The sequence below is a fragment of the Tasmannia lanceolata genome, unplaced genomic scaffold, assembly GCF_043159265.1.
Source record: "Tasmannia lanceolata isolate RefF3 unplaced genomic scaffold, GAP_Taslan_0.1 ptg000018l, whole genome shotgun sequence".
Classification (NCBI taxonomy): domain Eukaryota; kingdom Viridiplantae; phylum Streptophyta; class Magnoliopsida; order Canellales; family Winteraceae; genus Tasmannia; species Tasmannia lanceolata.
Genome location: NW_027518695.1, coordinates 67,461,578 through 67,479,286, shown reverse-complemented (window position 1 = coordinate 67,479,286; position 17,709 = coordinate 67,461,578). Strand labels below are relative to the sequence as shown.

Sequence of the window (17,709 nt, the reverse complement as noted above, 5' to 3'; positions counted from 1 at the left end):
ATTTCCAAGAAATGGTATCAATTTAATAGTTTTTAAACACTATCCATTTTGGATCCCTGGCACTACTTATTATCCTGATATGTGACTTCTGGGTGATTGTGGTGCATTTATTTATTTATTTTTCTTATTCTCAAATTCCTTATAGTTTGAGCTACTGGAATACTTATTATTCTTAAGGTAAATTTTGTGAGCCATGCAGGTAATGCAAGGACTAGAATCCGCAACTGTTTGTGTGGAAGATATGGATGAGTGGCTACGAATATTCAATGTAAAGCTGAGACACATGAGAGAGGACATTGAATCGGTATGGCTATTGGTCACTCAACTGAACTCCATATGTATATGTCTGTATTATATATATATATATATATATTATTGTTTTCAGGGGCATAAGGCTGATGGTTTTCTACTTTTTAAATAAAAAATAAAAAATTAAAGAAAAATAAATAACTTGTGAAAAATATGCTTCATTTCCAGCTAAATATCATCATCCAACCATCAATACACTTCCCATCATCCCACTATAATGTCCAAGTTACCATCAGAAGTCACAACTCACAAACAGAAGGGACAAATGAAAAGATGTATAAAAGAGGACTTATACTCTTCATCAACAATCTACATCTTCATCTTTAATGTCAATATCCTTTTCATTTGTGTTAGTATATGCCCTCATCGTATCCACCCTCATCATCTACTCATCAATTAAAAATGATGAGGATGCACTACAACTTTACTAAAGCTTTTATGTGCACAATAGTTACTTGTTATAATTTAAAAGTAAGTAGATCATATTTGTACAACTTACAAAGTATACTAATTTTGAGGAGTATTCTTTCCTCTTACGTGACCAAGCGGTTAATACCTCCTGTTGATCACAAAGTAAACATTAAAGATCATTTGCATCTGCATGTGAAAATTTTTGCCTATCACCCATCTTACAGCTCAAGAGATTAAAGCCACTCCAAAAACCGCAAAGAAAGGGGAAAGAAACCTTTTGCATGGAGGGAGAAAGAAAAAACCATCAAAATTATGGTTTTCTACTCGCCATTCGAAAGAGTGGTCAATCTGAAACAAATCCATCACCAATAGCTTTGTTTTTTTTTATTGAATGGTAACCAATATTATTAAAATCAAAGGAGACCGAGGAGGTCAATACAAAGAATGAAGATAATAGATACAATAGGAGTTCCCCCAAAGGAGCGAAAGAAAACAAACTAACTAGGGAGGAAGAAAATCGAAAAGCTCTAGACCCTCTCTTGAGATACCCTCCCTTGCTAGCTTATCTGCCGCACCATTGGCTGATCGCGAAACATGATGGAATGAGATGTCAGATATGCCCGCCCTATCTTGAATTTCATCAAAGGAAGAGGCAAATCTCCAAGGGAAGGGATGTGATCCTGATAGCCATCTAATCACGTTTAGAGATTCCCCCTCAACCACCACCGTATTTAAATCTTCATTATCAAGGAGCTTTATACTTGATGGACTGCGTGTACCTCCGCTTCATTCGAGTCTGCATACCCTATGGGCCCCGCGAAAGTCCATCTCACTGCTCCTTGCTTATCCCTTAATACTCCTCCAATATCAGATGGTCCTGGATTCCCCATACTATAACCATCAAAATTTAGCTTCAAGAAACCAGGAGCTGGTGGCTCCCAATCCTGAATCACCTTTGGATGAGGTGCTGAATATACAGATTTCCTTCCAACCAAACCGTAAGTCGTAAGCTGATACAAACCTAAACAAGGAAGAATCAATCGTCACCCAGGATATTATGATACCTATCACTTTCTTATAAAGAAAGCAGGTCCTCTTTGAGTAACCTTTGAAGACATCACTAGCAGCTTTGTTTTGATATTGATGTCACTTTGATAGCTATCGCCAATATCTTTGTTTTGATGATAGAAATCAATTGGAAGTGATAGCACTTGATTTCGGTGAACGGTTGAAGAAACAAAAAGTCCTTAAAACCTTTAAACTCTCTTAATCACCAATTATATGATTTTACAATAGAGAATAGGTTTTCTGAGCGTGCGCCCCCCCCCCCCCCCCCCCACCCACCCATCCACACACACCACCACTTAACGTAAACCTTAAGAGGGATTTTAGTAAAAAAAATCAACTCTTGGATATCACTTTCTCCATCTCGGATGCGAGTTGTCCGTGAGGCATACACCTTTTTCCGCCTCCTTACGCCTCAGTCCAAATAACCTACAGCTTTTTGGTATCCCACCTTTTTGCTGCATTTTGAGGCTCTTTGAGGGTGCCTAGCCTTGATGTTTGCTTAAGGCGTACATTTCTAATGCCTTTCAAAACAGTTACTTATATACGTTCTTGCTTTGCTGGCTAAATGCATTCATTTTTTACCATTTATAGCATGATAGTAGCAAGATGTACATTTATAAATTGGATTCATGCTCTTATTTTGTTTTCTGATTTTGATATCCAGATAGAATCCCGTAATAATAAGTTGGAGATGCAGTCCGTAAATAATAAAACACTCATTGAGGAGCTTGATAAGCTTCTTGAACGTTTGCGTGTGCCTTCTGAGGTATGTCCTGATTTTAAATGATCTACATTGGTTGTTTTTCAAGCATATTTATTTAGGTTTCAGTTCTAGCACAATTAAATGCGGTATCACTTCATGAAGTAACTACTTAATATTGACATGTTTTTACTTTGGTTTCTAACCACATTCACTGGGCCCCAGTTTGCAGCATCTCTAACCGGCGGTTCGTTTGATGAGGCGCACATGCTTCAAAATGTTGAAGCATGTGAATGGTTAACTGGTGCTTTACGTGCTCTTGAAGTTCCGAATTTGGATCCTTGCTATGCAAATATTAGAGCTGTACGACCCCCCCCCCCCCTCTCTCTCTCTCTCGCCCACATACACAGCTCACACGTACATGCACACTCACCTATCTCTTTCGCTCTTTCCCTCCCTCCTCTCAGGTTTTAAATTTCGTTTCGGCCGAAATATTTCGGTTTCGGCCAAGGCCGAAATGAAATTTACATGAAATCGTTTTTTCCAAGATTTCGGCGAAATATCGCCGAAATGCCACCAAAATTTCGGTTGAAATTTCGTTTTTACCCTTTTAAAAAAATTTTCCACCGAAATGTTATGATTTGCACCGAAATTTATGAAATTTCCATTGAAATTTTAGATATTTCGGTGGAAATTTTAAAAAACTGAAATTATTATCTATTTTTACATGATTTTGGCCTTCCACCAAAACCGTGGCCGAAACCGACACCTAAACCAAAATTTAAAACCTTTCTCTCTACACACACACACACACACATAAAGATACAGGTATTCCGAAGTCAATCAGTTATTTTATAACTGATACAAAATGATATATTTATAAAGGATAAAGATCAGTAGAAACTGGGAATTCATCCAGCCATGCCGGGGCATAGTGAGTGGTACACCAGTATTTGATTTGTAATTGTATCTTATAGATGTTAAACACCAACATCTTATTTCATATCAGCTCGGATTCCATCTCTTGTCCTGGTAAGTGCCATATTAGTACATACTTTATAGATCTTACATCACCATATATTTTGAATTACTGAACCTTAAATGTAACTGTTAGTAGCATTTATGCTGTCTTGTCAATGCTTTAGTTGAGAAGATAGTAATTCTTGACGTGTAAATATTATACTGTGCACTATTAAGCGACCTCTTCCTACATTCTGTGTTTTGGAATAGGTGTGCAAACCGTAGTCACACATATCTCCAATATTTTTGAAAATATATTGATATTTTGCGATTTTTTTTATATAAAACAAACTGAAATGAATCAAAGAAGCCAAAGAAAATACCGTTCAAAAAAAAAGAAAAAAAAAAGAAAAACGGGAAACCTGGTTCATATGAAAGTTTATGTAACCCAAAACCAAACCAAGCAAATCTCTGAACCAGGTGATATATATCAGTAGTATTTTTGTTCCTTGATACACAGTATCTGAATATTCTTTTGTTCAAGGGAACTTGCCTCATCAATAGTCAAGGTTTCTGTATCATTTTCCATAAGTTGTTTAAAAACTGGACAACTATTATGCTTTATAGAACATATATTGATACTAAAATTTTTAGACACTCTATATCATCAAAATTAGTCATTTTCATTGCAATTTATCAGTACCTGGAATTTGATAGTGAAATTCCTACAGGTTAGGGAGAAGCGTGTAGAACTTGGAAAACTAAAAACTACATTTGTTCGAAGAGCATCAGATTTTTTGAGAAACTACTTTGTTAGTTTGGTGGATTTTATGATAAGTGACAAGAGCTACTTTTCTCAGGTATGCTCTTCGCTTCATCTATTCAGGAATGATAGAATGAAGGGAGCCCTAGCAAAAATCAGCTACAAGGGGCTCCTATTGGTTGGTTTTAGCAAAGTGCATTCATGGCAAAACTGTTTCTGTATTTTTCTGCGGCATCATAAATGCGCTTTGCTGGAACCGACCAATAAGAGCGCCCTTGTAGCAATCAAAATTCTAACTGTATGCTTTTTTGTTTGGATGGATGCAGCGAGGACAGTTGAAGAGGCCTGATCATGCCGATCTTAGGTACAAGTGCAGGACTTATGCACGGTTTCTGCAACACTTGAAGGTTTCAGATTCAGGATAATTATGCTTGTCATTGGTAAATTAAAAATTTTTCCCCATATTATGTCTTTTTTAATTTTCTACTCTTACTATAAAATTTCAGAGTCTTGATAAGAATTGCTTGGGCCCGTTGAGGAAAGCTTATTGTCATTCTCTTAACTTGCTGCTTCGTCGAGAGGTCAAGTCACTATTCTTTTCTATTTAATTATCTTGATAAGCTAATTTCCATTTTGTACTCATATAAGTTATGCAAGTAGAGATGATGTTGATAAGCAATTAAGAATATTATTGGAATTTTCAACCCTATCGAGCCATAATTTGGGATTCATAATTCAGGCTAAACCTTAAAAATCAAATTAGTCTGCATGTATTAAACATTCCTAGAAATGATCCCACAGTATTGTAGCATTGCAGCACCATGTTTATATCAGAAATGTGTAGCTAGTGTATTAATCCTTTGTATTGTTGCCTATTGTCAAGTGACTGGTCTAATCTTGGTTTGATGCCATTTGTTACGCATATATTGAGCATGGTTTTAAATGTGATTTTTATAAGTTTTTCCAAAATTTCGGCCGAAATTTTGGTACGTTAATGAAATTTACTTTTTTTTACCGAATTTTGGCCGAAAATTTTGTTTCGGCTATGTCTGATACCGAAACCAAAATTTTAATCCTTGGAGCTTGTAATAGTCCTTGATACGGGTACACTAAGATGAATAATCATTAATCTAACAGCCTTACAAGTACAGTGTTATGAAGATTCATTCACTTAACAGACTTTTTATCTCAGGATGGGAGGTCTGATAGTAATCACGAAGAAGTCTACTAGTTATGGAGTCTGGGAACTGCAATTTAAGGTGCTTATCTTTTCATCATTTACAGGCTCGTGAGTTTGCGAATGAACTTCGTGCTAGTACCAAAGCTTCAAGAAATCCCCCAGTCTGGCTTGAAGCTTCTGTAGGTTCCAATCAAGCAGTGAACAATGCGGACACTTCTACAGTTTCTGAAGCATACTCAAAGATGCTTACAATTTTTATTCCTCTCCTTGTAGATGAGGTTATTTAGTTTTACTTCTTTGTTTCTTACATAATAAAGGGCCCTCTTACTGTATGCTATGTCACAAATATCGTTCTCGGCAAGGGAAAATCTCGGGATATTTTAACTTTTTTTATTATTTTTGGGTTTATATCGGGAAAAACGGTAAAAATAAATTAATGTAGAAATATAAAATGTCAAATATATACACTTTCTAATTCAGAATTAGGGTTAGATCAAAGGTTTTTGGATGTTTGAGAGATTTATAGAGTGAATGAGAAGTTCAAGATATTTTTTAAAGTCAACTCCCCAATTTGTCACGATAATTCGTGATAAAGTCGTGAGAAATTCAATTTCTCACCATAAATTCAATTTATAGTAATAATTCACGGTAAACTTGCAAGAAATTCAAATTCTCTCGATAAAAAATGTATTTTTATCGTCTAATCAAAATATCGCGATTTTCTTGCAATAAATTGAATTTCTCCCCAATATTTGTGACATAGACATTGTGTAATTCCTGACTGCTTCCATCACTCTAATTGCAGAGCTCTTTTTTCTCACACTTCATGTGCTTTGAAGTTCCTGCACTTGTTCCACCTGGAGCCCCTTCTGCTAATGCTAAACAAAATGGATCCACTGGCAACGACTCTAATGACGATGATTTGAGACTTATGGACCTTGATGGAAATGACATCAAACATGGTAATGCTCTGCCATAGTTAAAAGTTTGTTTATAATCTCTGATGGCTTTGTGAAAATATTTCTCTTGATACCATAGGTATTTAAATATTTCAATTTTCTTTTCAGGTAAAAATTCAGAGGAGCTGGGATCACTAAATGAATCTCTTCAAGAGCTGCTCGATGGGATCCACGTAATTTTCTCTCAAGATATTGTTTTTCTGCAACCATAGATCATGTTATTTGCAGCAAATCGTACTTGGTCGTTTATATCTGGATTGGCAAATGATGTCTTTTGAAGTGGTTTTTTTTTGGAAGGTATCAAATTTTTAACTTGCACTGAGAATTATTGAGCTTATATGGAGTTCTTTTTTCAAGTTCAGGTAACTTAGAAGAAACAATAAAATCAGAAATAAATAAAAATAAATAAACAGATCAGCAATGTATCTGTTCGTGCTACTGGAAGTCCAAAAGAAAACTGCAGAAATAAACCTCTACCTTCAATAGCTCTAAAAATTTATCCATACAACTTCATTTAAATAAAATACCACTAAATATTCTTATCCACAAATTAAGACTCAAACATTTAAATAATCCATTAAACCTCGTAAGAAATATTAAAAAAAGCAAGCTAATTAAGAAATTAGCCGATTCCTTAAAAAACCAATATTTTGATTCAGCAAGCTAATTAAGAAATTAGCCGATTCGAATTCAGATTGGACTGAATCGCATTTCAGCCAATCTTGTTTTTCGTTTGTAGCTAAAAGGAAACCCAAAAGTCCAAAACTACTCCTTATCTCTGGATTTAATGTCTCTCTGTTGCCAGAGCTTAGGAAAGGTAATTGTGACCAGGCAAGTTGAGTGGAAACTGTAATCTAGAGGAAAGAACTTTTGCTCTATTGGAAAGTGTTTGGAAGAGTAAAATAACAGCAGCAATTAGTTAATTTCATTCTAATTCAGTTGATTCTGAACTGTAACAGAATCAAATTATGTTCCTGGTTCCATTGCAAATGCAATTGGTATACAACTGTTAAAGAACAGTTTAGAAATATCAATTAGAATGATAGAACAAGAAAGAAATTGAATTTTTGAAGGAGATGGAAAAATCTGTATTTGAATTGAAGGTAAGCAAAAACTCATAATATTACAGGAACTTAAATTGATAAGAAATTATGAACAGAGTGTAAAATAATCCGAAACATTTTGCTGGAAATGTACTTGAAGAATAATGATTAGAAACAATATATAAATGGATAGCAAGGAAGATTTTACTGCAAAGATCTTGGAGGGAAAAGCATCCTCCAAGATCTGAAAGCTATCTACGAAACCTCTTAACTATCTCCCAAACACTCGCTAAAAATCTGGACTAAAACCTACATTCTCAGCCCCTAATGACATATTTATAGGCAGTCAATGAAGGTTCTAGAGAGGCCAGCTGCTGCTAGCTGTTGAAAAGCTGTAGGTGCCAGCTGTAGGGGCTGACATCGCAAGCAATGGACAGCTACTATCCGGCTGTCATGTGGCTAATGTGGCTGCTAGCTGTCAATGCTGACGTGGCTGTCTTCTTGCAACACACGTGGGCTGCTTGCATCATCTCTCCACATCTTCACATGCACAACACACACCCTTTACAAGACACACCCACGCAGTACATCACACGCCCAAACCCTCTTTTCAGGTTGTTACACATTCATTTCATGGAGGAGAAAATCTAGTTACCCTACACTACACAATGCCCGTGCTCCTAGGCCGTGCCCCCATGTCTACATCTCATAGATTAATAGATAAATTAGTAAGGATTATAAATTCCAACAGAATAAAAAAGAAAATGTATTCTATTTTTAGGTCTTTCACAATCGCTTGGTGTGAGTTCAGGAATTTAGACTTTTTATCGTTTAGGGGAGACTGCCTCAGGGCCATGGCATAGCTGGTTGAGAAGACTTTTTTTCAAAGTTACCCAGTAGATTTGTTAGATGTGTAAGTACGGGGGAGATTTGGGGAGAATGGTTATAGTTTTTGATTTTAGAGGGATGCGTGTCATGGTTACATAGCAAAGAGAATGTATTCGTTCTATATCTAGAGGAACTGCAACTTCAAAGGTTTTGGCTTGAGAGACTGTCTTTCGCTTAAACTAGACTTAATCTGGATACTCTTGATTTGCTACTTTATCTCCTAGGGTGTAGTGATTACTTTAGAGCTTCAAAATATGGGTTCTTGTTATGATTATCTGATTTAATAGGGTCTGGGTTAAAGAGAGGTTTCAGGAGGCAGAAGGTCGTATTTGGAGCTTTAAAAGATAGGATGTGACTGGTAGGAAGTAGGGAAGGAAAAGACATGTAACTGCTTATTTCGATGTGTTATTACGGGTTTTGGCTATGCCCGACCTGGTTCTTAATCATATCCTGTAATATAGGAAGGGACTCCTGGTCCCAACTGCTATTTTAATATCAATAAAATATGTCATCTTCCAAAAAAAAAAAAATGTAAAAATTTTAAAATATTAATTCAATTCCAATTTCCAATTATTCTAAAATAAAATATAATCATTTCATTTTGTGTTGTAACATACAGCTGACACTTCACCCATACATGTCGAGGAGAGTCAATGTTGTGTCGTGGAGAGTCCAAGTATCACCACCAAGGTTTTAAATTTCGGTTTTGTCTACCACCCAAATATTTCGGTTTCGGGTCGAAATTTCGGCCGAAATAATGTAAAAATATGATTATGATTTCGTTTATTTTTTTAATTTCGACCGAAATGTCTAAAATTTCGGTGTCAATTTCGGCGATTTCGGTGGAAACCATAACATATCGGTGTACATTTTTAAAATTTCGGTGGAAATTTTATAAAAAAAAGTCCAAAAACCGAAGTTTCGGCGACATTTCAGAATTTCGTTGAAATTTCGTTAAAATTTCGGCAAAATCTTGTAAAGAAACGACTTCATGTGAATTTCGTTTTTGTTTGGGCCGAAACCGAAATATTTATGGCGAAATGTTTCGTTTCGGCCGAAATTTAAAACCATGATCAGCACCATAGTTTCAAAACTCCCCCGCGTCATCGTTGACTTTCCCGAGTCGACTCCTTTTTACCTTGGCCGCGCTTTTGTCCGTGTCCGCATTTTTTCCTACAAAGTCAAATGAAAACTCATTTGACTCTTGAGTACTTGACCGCGTCAAGCAAGTACTCGGCCGGGATTGACCGATTACTCAGCCGCATCAACCAAGTACTCGGACGCCGAGTCGACTATGATTTGCTTTGGCTGCGTTTTGACCCACGTCCTCATTTTGAAACACTGATCAATGCGGCAAAGAATTGAAAAGTAGAAGTGTTCCAGGTAACACAAGTTAGGCCTAAAGGCTCATAAATAGAATTAAAAACACAAACCAACTCCAAATGGAAAAGATGGAACATAATCATAATATATTTCACACGTCACTTACAAACAAACCTAACCTCAGTCCTATATTCAACTAAAATTCACTAAGGGCCCGTTTGGATACGTCATGCATTTGTATTTTGATTTGGATACAAAATACGTCCATCATCTTCATGAACATGTTTTAAGAGAGAGAGAAAGAGAGAGAGGGAGGGAGGGAAGGATGTCTCGCTGCTGCCGGAGCAACGTCGAGTAGCAGCGACGGTGAAGGAAGTTGCCACAAATATTGATTTCTAAATAATGTCTCGCAGAACAGATTTGAAAATCGGAATTTTTTGCACTGTTGTAGCTGATTTGGAAATTTTGAGGATCTGATCCAGTTCAAAATGTCAACTAAATCCAAATCTAAATCTTGTGGGTATCCAAACGTGGCCTAAAGCTCTCGTTAAATAACTATGAAAAGTTTCATCCCAGGACATGGATAAGGTCCACTTCTTACATCATCATCTATATGATCCACTTGACCCCTTTTCTCGATTGATATTATCCCTTCCATGTCTCTACATTTTGTCATTTTCGCATATGATGGGATCATTCCTTCGTCAAGAATCCAAACCACCAATCCAATGTATGGTGTTTCTTTTTGTTCTCAAACAGAGGATAAAAGTCAAGCAGGGAAATCCCAATTTTTGTTATAGAAAACTGAAAATGGGAGTCGTTCAAAGTCCAGTTTTGGAGTTTTAAGTAGTGCCTAAAACCTGCGTCCCATTATGGACCCAAAATTTGAACATGAATCATAGGAGGGCTCATATTTTACGCAAGAACCAACACAAAAGAATGTCTGCCCAAATCTGTTCTTGTTCCATGAGATCTTGATTAGCAAATTGTAGCATCTATGGTTTCTCTTGACAAAAATGATATGCCCATTGTGTAAAGCAGAAAATAAAATGACTTACAATTTTACTTTCGCATCTTTAAACATATAATTCTTTTTCTTTTGTCTCTTTTGACAATAAAGGAAACTTTATTGAGACAAAAGGAAAAAAAAGCAACAAAAGTGAATGAGATGGAAAAATGTTTCCACCAATTTGAGCATCCCTAACTGTGTAGACTTTGGCATTAACTGTTCAATTGTTATTTGGAATTTCACAGGAAAAATTCTATTGCGGAACCTTTATTTGCACAGACACATGAAAAGGAAAAAAAAACAACAAAACTGAATGAGATGGCAATATGTTTCCACCAATAACATCCCTAACTGTGTAGACTAGGGCTTTAACTGGTCAATTGTTATTTGGAATTTTACAGGAAAAATTATAATGCAGAACCTTTATGTGCAGAGACACATTTCTGTATTTGTATCTGTAACTCATATTCTTGTTTTGCAATGCATGGGGAATGCAATGAGTTCTACAACCAGATCATTCCTTGCATTATTGAGCTCTTTTTCCTGTTCTGAATTCCATAACATTTACAATCAGACGTGCTCATGATGAGATGTGTAGCCCGGTTGACATTTGTTAGATGTAGTGCATGTACTTAAGGGTATTTTGGTCACTGTATTTACACACACACACACACACACAGATATTAGTGAGGGAGAGACAATACTCTCTAACTCGCATTCTTCTCATTCCCATTTCTTATTCAACATTGTATTAGAGCTTAGAGCCCTAGGGTTTTGGTGCCCTAGGGACCACCCTTGGAAGACAACCCTCTTCCTCCGTTGCCGCCACATCCTCTTCTCCCGTCGGGCCCCACCTTTGCTCGCTACGCCCTCACCTTGCGCATCATTCATGTCACCCTCTATGTCACTCTTTTGGGTTTGCCCCTCCTCCAAACCAGTGACTCACCTCAACCCTTTTGTAACACCAAAACCCTCTTTTGGGTTACCTGTAAACCCAAAGCCAAATCCATTTTACCCCTCTCGTGCAACCCTTCTCTCTTACGACCCTCAACCCTTTTTGTCGTAACCCCCAACCCTTCTATCGCACGACCCTCAACCCTCTTGCAACCCCTCCTTAACCCCATTGCTGTAAGCCGTCCAAAAACCCACCATCCACACATACATCCCTCCATCCACCATCCCAAACTCCAAACCCACTAAACTCCTATTTCCTTACCAGATTTCTCTCTCCTAACATTACACCCTCCTCCATCCAAAACCCAAATCCCTAATTCTGTCTATCCAAACCCCAAATCCCTAATCTCTAACCCCAAAATACACCAAACTCCTTTTTTTTCCTTTTATATCTACACTCAGACATTTGGCGTCGACTACACTCAGACATTCTCTCCAGGTTCCAAAATTCCCTCGGATTGTTTGTTAATTTCTGTATATCCGTCAATCGGGGTTGGCCATTATTAGGTTGATGTTAAGAATTCCTTTCTCAATGGTGACCTAACTGAGGAGGAGGTATGCATGGAGCAACCTCCTAGGTAAGTTGCTCAGGGGGAGATGTCCTCAGTCTTCTGCCTTCACAAATCTCTTTATGGTCTCGAACCATCTCCTAGAGCATGGTTTGAGAGATTCAGTGATGTTGTCATGTGATTGGCATGAAGCAGTGTGCGGTTGACCATTCAGTGTTTAGCCATTAGTCTGATGGTGTTCTCTTGATAGTGTATGTGGATGATATTATCATTATTGGGTGTGATACGATTGGCGTACAAAAGTTGAAGATGTTCCTGCAGAGAGAATTCTCTACGAAAGACCTGGGTCGTCTAAGGTATTTTCTGGGGGTTGAGCTAGCCTAATGTCGTGGCCTTTCACTATCACAGAGAAAATATGTGCTAGATATATTACATGAGACAGGTTCTCTGGGAGTGAAACCTGTAGTTGTCCCCATGGACCCGAATGTAAAGTTTCTTCCAGATAAAAAGGGCGGCCCAGTGCACGAGGCTCCCGCCATTGCGGGGTTTGGGGAGGGCTAAATGTACGCAACCTTACCCCAGCTTTGCATAGAAGCTTTATCTGTGACTCGAACCCGTGCCCACCACGTCACAGTGGAGCAACCTTACCATTGCGCCAAGGCTCGCCCTCTTAAAAGCTTCTTCCTGATGAGGGAGATTTATTAGATGACCCTGGAAGGTACAAGAGTTTGTTGGAAAGCTAATATATCTCATGGTCACTAGTTCAGACATCTCGTTTGCAGTAGGAATGGTCAGTCAATCCATGAGCTCGCCGCGTACCTCCCACTAAGCTGCAGTGATTCAGATTATAATTCAAGAGACATGGTAATGATAAAGTAAAAGGCATATTGGGCAGGATCTCCAGCATATAGGAGATCAACCACTGGGTATTACACCTTGATTGGAGGTAACTTGGTGTCATGGCGAATCAAGAAGCAAGACGTGGTAGCCAAATCAAGTGCAGAAGCTGAAACCGGGCCATGTAACATACAAGTTGAGAGCTAATCTGGTTGCGCTCTCTTTTATTAGAGATTGGTATTCCTTCCTCGTCTCCATCTCAGTTATATTGCAACAATAAGGTTGTTGTTCACATTGCTACAAACCCAGTATTTCATGAGCGGACCAAACATATCGAAGTTGACTGTCACTTCATCTGTCAGAGGATTCAGAAGGGCGAGATAAGCACAATATTCACTCGATCAGTGGATCAACTAGCTGATGTGTTTACTAAGCCATTGAGTAAGGCAAAGTTGAGCGATATTTGTAACAAGTTGGGAATGTATTGACACATACATTCTAGCTTGAGGGGGAGTGTTAGATGCAGTGCATGGTCATTGTATTTACATGCGCGCGCGCACACACACACACACACACGCACACACATATATATATATATATATATATATATATATGAACAAACTGTTTGTGCGCTCGAACGCATATAAGCTTATATGCGCTCGAGTGCCAAAAGGAAATAGGGCCCACTTTTTTTTGGGATGATCCAAAGCATTCATTTGAAAGGCCCTTACATAGATAGGGTGTCCACAAAAAAACAGCTCCATTGGATCATCCTAACCTTCCATTTGTGGAGGGAAAAATGGGCAGACAAATGAACATCCTAGGATGATCCTATGTATTAGGATGATCCAATGGAGCTGATTTTTTGTGGACACCCTATATATGTAAGGGCCTTTCAAATGAATGCTTTGGATCATCCCTAAAAATGTGGGCCCCATGTGTTTTTGGTGCTCGAGTGCTTATAAGCTATATGTGCTCGAGTGCACAAACATCTCTCCCTCCCTCCCTCCCTCCCTCCCTCTCTCTCTCTCGCTCTCTCTCTCTCTCTCTCTCTATATATATATATATATATATATTAGTGATGAAGAGAATACTTTCTAGCTCACATTTTTCTCATTCCCAATTCTTAGTCAACAACATTCAGTAAAATGTATTTTTGGATACCTTCTTACCTATTACCGGTGACAAGTGCAATTAATGTAAACCAGTTTCTCTCTGTGCCGTCATACTTATCTAGCTTACATTCTTCTCATTCCCGATTCTTATTCAACAACATTCAGTAAAATGTATTTTTGGATACCATCTTACCTATTACCAGTGACAAGTGCAATTAGTGTAAACCGGTTTCTCTCTGTGCAGTCATACTTAATGCACTTGGTGGATTTCTGTTAGCCTATTTTAATAGCAATTTCTTTGCATTGTGTTGATGTGCTCATATGAAGAGGCCTACCTTAAATTTAAATAAAAATTTATCCCTTTGAACATTATTATGTTGATTGGAATTCAAGCATTTTTAAACACTTCATCCCATTTAATCTCCTGGGACAAAACAGAACTTTGACTGGTGAAATATCTAATGCGTCCATCAACTTTTAGGAAGACTTCCATGCGGTGGTGGATTGGGCATACAAGATTGATCCTTTGCGCTGCATATCAATGCATGGGATTACGGAGCGCTACCTTTCTGGTCAGAAAGCTGACTCAGCAGGATTTGTGCGCCTCTTGCTTGATGACCTGGAGTCAAGAATTTCAGTGCAATTCGGAAGGGTTGGTGTTTGTATTCATGTTGAAATTTTTTGTGTTGCATGCTTTATTGGGTTGATTGATTTTCTACATAGTTGGCAATCTGTTCTTCAGTTTGTTGATGAAGCTTGTCACCAAATTGAGAGGAATGAACGCAATGTTAGACAGATGGGTGTCTTATCATATATTCCAAGGTAAACTGATGACATATTTTAAATTTGAACTGGTGATGATGTTCAGTTTCTTGGCTTGAAGTTCCAGGATTTCATTGCTTTAGGTGTTTGAGTTGACTTTGTGTTTCTCATGAATTATGTCACAAATATCTCCGATATTTTCAAAATATCGCATTTTTATCGCGACATTTTTATAAAACGACAAAATCCTGAAATAATCCTGAGATTTTAAAAATATAGCGTTATATTCATTTTTATTATAAAATACCGCGATAATATCACGATATTATCCTGATATTTTTACAACATTTTTTATTTAATATTTTTTCTTAAATTTTATATATTTTATTTTTTTTGTTTTTTCCTTATATAAACCCAAAAAAAAATTAAAATAATAATATATCCCGACATTTTCCCTTGCCGAGAAATTCCCGAGAATGATATTTGTGACATAGCTCATGAATTGCTATAAATCCATGTCAGATTAAGTTCAATATGTCTGAATTAATTGTGCAACTAATTTATTAAGAGTTTATGCTCCGGGAGCGCTTTAACTGGTACAGGAGTGGGATTGGCAGAAATGCTAATCAGTAACAGGTTCACAAGTCAAAAACCAGATTGTGAAATCATTTCTTACAGATGTATGAATTGATCTTGATAAGTGCGAATTCCATCTTGCAAGATACTCAAATTGGTTTGTAGTAAATGATGATTTGTACTTTATTTGAACTATTTATTTCAGATTTAGAACATTAAATTGCTGGAGGGTTGAGCGTGGCTTCTGGTTGATATTATATGTTATGATATTGCAGAATATGTTATAACGGCTGCATTCATGCGGCTTCCATCTAATTTAAGTTTTGGAAATCAGCTTTAATGTATGTCTTAATCAGCAGTAATCAAGGTTTCAGGTTTCAGGTTTGGTCTGTGTTTCGACAGTGATGGAAATAGAAACAAGGCGGTTTCGGATTAAAATTTCAGTGGAAATCCTATAAGATCACAGAAATTGTATGTGTCTCACTTGCATCTTACAAACTCAGGAGTCAACTGGGCCAACTAGGTCTGATATTGAGTTATGTGTTTCAAAACGTGGATTTGGCACGGAATGTGGCCGAAGAAAATCCTAGTCGACTCGGCACGACGTGGTTGACATGGTCATAATTCAGGAGAGTCAAAGGAGTTTTATTGACGCTGTAGGGCAATACTCGGAACGCAGTGGCAAAATGCAGAACGCGGCCAAGGTAAAAGGGAGTCAACTCGGGGGAGTCCACGATGACACGGGGCAGTTTTAAAACTATGACTGAGTTCTTAATGCTTGTTATATTAAAAAGTGTGAAAGTGAGAATAATAGTTGAATGTTTGAACTTCAATTTTATGGTGGATTCTGAGTATTCTTGCTTTAGACCATGGTGAGGTTGGTGCATTGACACTATTCTATTTTATCTCCTTTGGTATGTTAAATGCCTCTGCCGATGCCTTACGCAGGCCCTTCACCTGTTTTAACACTCCCGTTCCTGACTATTTGGAATTGAAGAGGCTTCATTCTGCATAATTTATTGGGCCAATCAAGATTCAATTACTCCCTAGAGTTTCAAGTCTATCATGCTTGAAATTCGGAAGCAATAGTTATTTTTTTCTCTCACAGCCATGGCTTTAATATCTTTTTATTGTGGAACAGAATCATTAGGATTTAAATTATCTACAATGTCAGGGGCTACCCTTGGGTATATCATTGTAAAGATCTTCTTACGATGTTTTGAATGAACTCTCCAAATTTCATTTGAATACCTTTTGCGCCTCACTAGGTTTGTGATGTGGTTCGTTAGGGCAGTTTTCTTGCTGATTCATGGTAGCTTTTGTTCATCTTTATCACTTTATTACTATGTCATATATATTTTCTAGTCGAGGCTTAGGTCTTGAGTTTATGCCTGTGTTTTCTTGCTGATTCACGGTAATTTTTGTTCATCTTTATCACTTTATTATTATATCATATAGATTTGTTCAAATTTTAAGTGATTATGGCTGTCTTCACTTGTTTAACATTAGGTCGCATTTAGATTCTCTTATGCCTAGTGTCACAGGCCTTTTGTTTTAGCAGTAGAATAACCCATAAGGCGCCTCAACATACGCATATGCTAAGGCCAGCCTTTACCTGTGCAAGGCTCTCAAGGCCCTACACGCCCAACACCTCTTGATGCTTCATATGTGCACACAATCTAGATACTTTGCTGTTTAACAGGCTACTATGCTAAGATCTTGACAAGCACTTGTAGATACTTTGCTCACGGCCACCAAACCTTTCAACGAGCGCTTAGACTTGCCGAGAGCCCGAGACCAACCCTAAACCTACTCTCATGATCAGCCTGCATCATGAGTACATCGAACACAAGGCCTTGAAGCCAAATGCAAATTCTATCCGGTACAAGGCATGACAATGCCATGCACTAATCCGCCAAGTCTTGCAACCCGACAATTCAAGGCACATACCTAAGCAATGAACCAATACGCAGGGAGGAAGTCCCGCAAGGCAACTCCAACCTTTTTGAAGTGAGGCCAGATCCAGCCCCACTCTGCTCTGTTAGGCCTAAAGACTTAGGCGTTCACACCATCGCATCAAGGGACAGTCTGGATGGTCGAAGCCCACTAAGGAGTGAGGCGTTGTGCCACATCCCAATTCGCCAAGCTCAAAGGCTTGGTCAACCAAGAAGCAAGATGCCCCATGGACTAATCCACAAGGTATGCACCTTGTGAGGGTGACTAAAGCCACCCCGGCACGAACTCATGGGAAAGCCTAGAGATTGGCCTAACCACAAGACATACCGCGGTGCAGAAAGCAAATAGTATAGTTAGCCTCCTGCAACAGCCGCACGCGCACTGCAA

General features: G+C 38.0%; 1 protein-coding gene across 2 annotated transcripts in view; it reads left to right on the top strand.

The window, feature by feature from the left end:
- The window catches only part of LOC143849696 (exocyst complex component SEC3A-like), a 109,830-nt gene that overhangs the window by 36,123 nt on the left and 55,998 nt on the right, over positions 1-17,709 (top strand). For both annotated transcript variants that reach the window (XM_077358852.1, XM_077358853.1), the window contains 11 exons: positions 200-304; positions 2,453-2,554; positions 2,714-2,851; positions 4,180-4,308; positions 4,538-4,618; positions 4,718-4,792; positions 5,496-5,669; positions 6,197-6,353; positions 6,459-6,523; positions 14,510-14,680; positions 14,771-14,850. In XM_077358852.1, the coding sequence (XP_077214967.1) occupies positions 200-304; positions 2,453-2,554; positions 2,714-2,851; positions 4,180-4,308; positions 4,538-4,618; positions 4,718-4,792; positions 5,496-5,669; positions 6,197-6,353; positions 6,459-6,523; positions 14,510-14,680; positions 14,771-14,850 (1,277 nt within the window). The remainder of the gene's footprint in view (positions 1-199; positions 305-2,452; positions 2,555-2,713; positions 2,852-4,179; positions 4,309-4,537; positions 4,619-4,717; positions 4,793-5,495; positions 5,670-6,196; positions 6,354-6,458; positions 6,524-14,509; positions 14,681-14,770; positions 14,851-17,709) is intronic.